The 6,000-nt window shown below is 49.8% G+C and overlaps 1 protein-coding gene across 5 annotated transcripts in view; it reads left to right on the top strand.

The window, feature by feature from the left end:
* Positions 1 to 5,733, top strand: part of pou2f2a (POU class 2 homeobox 2a) — a 47,890-nt gene extending 42,157 nt beyond the window's left edge. For 3 of the 5 annotated variants that reach the window (XM_036971338.2, XM_090228484.1, XM_090228483.1), the window contains 2 exons: positions 2,285 to 2,358; positions 4,843 to 5,733. In XM_036971338.2, the coding sequence (XP_036827233.2) occupies positions 2,285 to 2,358; positions 4,843 to 5,141 (373 nt within the window). In that variant the 3' untranslated portion in view covers positions 5,142 to 5,733. The remainder of the gene's footprint in view (positions 1 to 2,284; positions 2,359 to 4,842) is intronic. The other 2 variants (XM_090228485.1, XM_090228487.1) reach the window with 1 other exon arrangement.
* Positions 5,734 to 6,000: the final 267 nt, after the last annotated feature.

Consider the following 6,000-nt stretch of genomic DNA (forward strand, 5'->3'; position numbering starts at 1 on the left):
CTCCTACTGCTCTACACTTACTCAATCTAACACTGAACAATCGCGCATACTCAAACAAATACACTTTGATAGTAGATGCTGGGTTAGTGTCCCCTGATTATATAACTCAAAACCTGTGATCTCCTCTATCCTCTCTCTACCCTTTGCACGGTCAACGACTACTGCACATGTGCTCAATCTAACACTGACTCCTAACACTGAATCCTCAACACACTTTTCTGTGTTTCACCACTTTGCCAGGATGTCATTTCAAATTAGAATAATTTCCCAATGGACCTACCTAGTTAGATTCAGGTTGAATAGATTGATTAAATAAACAGCAGAATGCACGCAATGACAAGCTACAGTACCTAGCGTAACTGACATTCTGAGACTTACAAGCATTTCGCTGCATCTGCTATAACATCTGCTATAACATCTGCTAAACTGTGAACGCAAACAATAAACTGGAATTGGTGATATTTACTGACTTGCTGGGAATTCATGGTATGTGACGACATGTGGTATGTTAAGCTACCCCACCTGTTTTGCAGCAAATCTGCAAGTTCTCACACATATGAAGAAACATGCACATACAAGACTGTTCAAAAGTTTGGGGTCACTTAGAAATGTCCTTGTTTTTCAAAGAAAAGCACATTTTTTTGTCAATTAAAATAATATTAAAATGGATCAGAAATACAGTGTAGACATTGTTGTTGTTGTAAATGACTATTGTAGCTGGGAACAGCAGATTTGTTATGGAATATCTACATTGGCGTACAGAGGCCCATTTTCAGCATCCATCACTTCTGTGTTCCAATGGCACGTTGTGTTAGCTAATCCAAGTTTATCATTTTAAAAGGCTAATTGATCATTAGATAACCCTTTTGCAATTATCTTAGCACAGCTGAAAGCTGTTGTTCTGATTAAAGAAGCAATAAAACTGGCCTTCTTTAGACTAGTTGAGTATCTGGAGCGTCTGCATTTGTGGGCTTGATTTCCAACTCAAAATGGCCAGAAACAAAGACCTTTCTTCTGAAACTCGTCAGTCTATTCTTGTTCTGAGAAATGAAGGCTATTCCATGTGAGAAATTGCCAAGAAACGCTGTGTACTACTCCCTTCACAGAACAGCGCAAACTGTCTGAGTTCCTCTGTCCAGTGTCTGTGTTCTTTTGGCCATCATATTTTCTTTTCATTGGCCAGTCTGAGATATGGCTTTTTCTTTGCAACTCTGCCTAGAAGCCCAGCATCCCGGAGTCGCTTCTTCACTGTTGACGTTGAGACTGGTGTTTTGCGGGTACTATTTAATGAAGCTGTCAGTTGAGGACTTGTGAGGCGTCTGTTTCTCAAACTAGACACTGTAATGTACTTGTCCTCTTGCTCAGTTGTGCCCTGGGGCCTCCCACTCCTCTTTCTATTCTGGTTAGAGACAGTTTGCGCTGTCCTGTGAAGGGAGTAGTACACAGTGTTGTACGAGATCTTCAGTTTCTTGGCAATTTCTCACATGGAATAGCCTTCCTTTCTCAGAACAACAATAGACTTATGAGTTTCAGAAGAAAGTTTCTGGCCATTTTGAGCCGGTAACAATGCTGATGCCACAGATACTCAACTAGTCTAAAGAAGGCCAGTTTTATTGCTTCTTTAATCAGGACAACAGTTTTTCAGCTGTGCTAACATAATTGCAAAAGGGTTTTCTAATGATCAATTAGCCTTTTAAAATGATAAACGTAGATTAGCTAACACAACATGCCATTGGAACACAGGCGTGATGGTTGCTGATAATGGACCTCTGTACGCCTAGGTAGATATTCCATAAAAAATCTGCCGTTTCCAGCTACAATATTCATTTACAACATTAACAATGTCTATACTGTATTTTTGATCAATTTGATGTTATTTTAATGGACAAAAAAATGTGCTTTTCTTTCAAAAACAAGGACATTTCTAAGTGACCCCAAACTTTTGAACGGCAGTGTTTGTCTGCAGGCATAGACGTGCTAGTCAACCCAGACTCAGAAACAGGCCAATGCATACAATCAAATCATGTTGTGCTTCCATATCAGACATAAATGAGGGCGTTTGATTAATGAGCTTTCACTTAACCTTCTTGGTGCTTTCTCGATTAACCCTCTTGGTCCTTTCTCGATTAACCCTCTTGGTCCTTTCTCGATTAACCCTCTTGGTCCTTTCTCGATTAACCCTCTTGGTCCTTTCTCCATCTCTGCATGTGTGTGTCTGTTTGAATGTGTATTTTAATGTGTGTGTATGTGCACATGGATGAATATGGGTCCATACATATTCCAGGAACACAATGATGGGAGTAAGCACAGGGATGAACCAGGCTCTCATCAGCAGCAATCCCCTGGCCACAATGCAAGGTGTGTTAGTCTGACAAAATCAGTGTCTATCCAGATGATGGATTAGTATTCTGATTTGTAATAAGCGCGCGCAACTCTGACTCTCACCTACATCAAGCTCTGATGCCAAGAGGAGAAAATGTTGAGTTAACCGTGCAGATCTCAAGGCAGAAAGGAATATGTGCCTCAGTTTGCTATCATTTCAACATGGGATTTCAAATCAATTGAAATTGCATGTCTTCACACCATCCCATCCGTATCGCCGCCAAGTAGATAATGTGAGTGTCGTGTGTCTGTGCGTATGTGCCAAGTATGAGTTAGCTTTCCTGCAAGCTCTGGCTGACTAAGCTCTCCCTGCTTTAGTCACACTACTTTCTCTCATCTGTTGCAATATCTCACCATCGTCATCGCCATCCGTCATCTCACCTTCGTCATCGCCATCCTTCATCTCACCATGTAATCAGTTACAGTGTCACCCAAATCGATGCCCACGTATCTCTGGTAGGTGTATTAACTTATATTCTTTCTCCTCTACCTTTCTTTTCCCCTTCCAATCCTTCCACCTGCCTCTCTCACCCTGTCCCTTCCACCTGCCTCTCTCACCCTGTCCCTTCCACCTGCCTCTCTCACCCCTTCCCTTCCACCTGCCTCTCTCACCCCGTCCCCTCCACCTGCCTCTCTCACCCTGTCCCTTCCACCTGCCTCTCTCACCCCTTCCACCTGCCTCTCTCACCCCTTCCATCTGCCTCTCTCACCCCGTCCCTTCCACCTGCCTCTCTCACCCTGTCCCTTCCACCTGCCTCTCTCACCCCGTCCCTTCCACCTGCCTCTCTCACCCCGTCCCTTCCACCTGCCTCTCTCACCCCGTCCCCTCCACCTGCCTCTCTCACCCTGTCCCTTCCACCTGCCTCTCTCACCCCTTCCACCTGCCTCTCTCACCCCTTCAACCTGCCTCTCTCACCCCGTCCCTTCCACCTGCCTCTCTCACCCCGTCCCCTCCACCTGCCTCTCTCACCCTGTCCCTTCCACCTGCCTCTCTCACCCCTTCCACCTGCCTCTCTCACCCCTTCAACCTGCCTCTCTCACCCCGTCCCTTCCACCTGCCTCTCTCACCCCGTCCCCTCCACCTGCCTCTCTCACCCTGTCCCTTCCACCTGCCTCTCTCACCCCTTCCACCTGCCTCTCTCACCCCTTCCACCTGCCTCTCTCACCCCGTCCCTTCCACCTGCCTCTCTCACCCCTTCCACCTGCCTCTCTCACCCCGTCCCTTCCACCTGCCTCTCTCACCCCTTCAACCTGCCTCTCTCACCCCGTCCCTTCCACCTGCCTCTCTCACCCTGTCCCTTCCACCTGCCTCTCTCACCCTGTCCCTTCCACCTGCCTCTCTCACCCCTTCCACCTGCCTCTCTCACCCCGTCCCCTCCACCTGCCTCTCTCACCCTGTCCCTTCCACCTGCCTCTCTCACCCCTTCCCTTCCACCTGCCTCTCTCCCGTCCCTTCCACCTGCCTCTCTCACCCCGTCCCTTCCACCTGCCTCTCTCACACTGTCCCTTCCACCTGCCTCTCTCACCCCGTCCCTTCCACCTGCCTCTCTCACCCCGTCCCTTCCACCTGCCTCTCTCACCCCGTCCCTTCCACCTGCCTCTCTCACCCTGTCCCTTCCACCTGCCTCTCTCACCCCGTCACTTCCACCTGCCTCTCTCACCCTGTCCCTTCCACCTGCCTCTCTCACCCTGTCCTTTCCACCTGCCTATCTCACCCCTTCCACCTGCCTCTCTCACCCCGTCCCTTCCACCTGCCTCTTTCACCCTGTCCCTTCCACCTGCCTCTCTCACCCTGTCCCTTCCACCTGCCTCTCTCACCCTGTCCCTTCCACCTGCCTCTCTCACCCCTTCCACCTGCCTCTCTCACCCCGTCCCTTCCACCTGCCTCTCTCACCCCGTCCCCTCCACCTGCCTCTCTCACCCTGTCCCTTCCACCTGCCTCTCTCACCCCTTCCACCTGCCTCTCTCACCCCTTCCACCTGCCTCTCTCAACCCGTCCCTTCCACGTGCCTCTCTCACCCCTTCCCCTCCACCTGCCTCTCTCACCCTGTCCCTTCCACCTGCCTCTCACCCCTTCCCCTCCACCTGCCTCTCTCACCCCGTCCCTTCCACCTGCCTCTCACCCCGTCCCTTCCACCTGCCTCTCTCACCCCGTCCCTTCCACCTGCCTCTCTCACCCCTTCCACCTGCCTCTCTCACCCCGTCCCTTCCACCTGCCTCTCTCACCCCGTCCCTTCCACCTGCCTCTCTCACCCCGTCCCTTCCACCTGCCTCTCTCACCCCGTCCCTTCCACCTGCCTCTCTCACCCCGTCCCTTCCACCTGCCTCTCTCACCCCGTCCCTTCCACCTGCCTCTTTCACCCCTTCCACCTGCCTCTCTCACCCCTTCCACCTGCCTCTCTCACCCCGTCCCTTCCACCTGCCTCTCTCACCCCGTCCCTTCCCTCTATCATGGTTCAGCTCTGGCTGCCAGTGGTGGGCAGCTGCCCATTTCCAGTCTTGAGGCCGGAGGTCAGATGATCCTGGGCGGGGCTGGGGTTCGCCCCTCCCTATTCCTCAACCGCCACACCCTCCTGCCTATGGCGTCCCACCAAGCCTGTGTGGGATTGGTCGGCGGTCCCAGGGGCGACTCTCCGCCCCCCCGCGCCAGCGGCATGGACGTCAACTCCTGCTCCGCCTCTCCCTGCTCCAGCCCTGCCTCCTTCTGCTCGTTCAGCGAAGCCTCACCGCCGCCGCTTGGCGGGGCCATGGCCGAGTGACGACGACACAACCCAAAGGTTCCTGTCGGAAGGTGGAGGAGGAGGAGGAGTTTTAGTGGAGCTTTACAGAAACACCTCGCCTTTCAACCAAAGCCATCTCTCTCTCCCTCCATTTGTCGCCTTCGCTCTCTCTCCCGGAGTCTTTCAAAGCCAAAAAATACACAGATTGAAAGAGGAAGACGAGAGCGAGGAAGAATGGAGAGGAGGAGAGAACAGGAGAACGGTGGAGATTTAAACCAAAAAAAATGATCTATCCATACAGTTGGAGAGGTGGCATTGTGGAACGTTTTGTCGGCAGTGAATGCTAATGTACATTTACTCCTTTCTATGGAAAAGAACAAATGCGCTAAAAACAAACAGCTGAAAAGAGGGCAGGGATGACAACTGAACTAAGACTTTGTGTGAGAGATGGGTGGCAAGGACAGGAAAGGAAGGAAAGACTTTCAACAAGCTTCAGTGGATGGATGGAAAGAAAACCACATTTTTAAAAAACCTAGAAGGGAAAAAACACACAAAGATAAACAATGACAAACATGCCAAAATCTCCAAAACCGAAATACCAAAAACTGAAACCAAAAAAATGGAGAGAAAAGCTTTACTTAAAAGACTGTTGATTCTGATCTGTTCCGGATCAGCACATCAACCACACTCAAAAGCATGTATGATTTCATCGGAATATTATTAGTATTTTTAATTTTTTTAACGTTTTCAACACTTATTTTTGTATTTTATATGATTTGAGCATTGGGTTATGTCATACCAAATGAGCATGATTTGATATAGATATGTTAGTAGTGTCAGTCCTCCCACATATCTTTGCCTACCTCTAGTGGCTGTACAGTTTTTATTTACAGTACAA

Source organism: Oncorhynchus mykiss, chromosome 30 (genome assembly GCF_057628025.1).
Source record: "Oncorhynchus mykiss isolate SJ-2025 chromosome 30, ASM5762802v1, whole genome shotgun sequence".
Taxonomy (NCBI): Eukaryota; Metazoa; Chordata; class Actinopteri; order Salmoniformes; family Salmonidae; genus Oncorhynchus; species Oncorhynchus mykiss.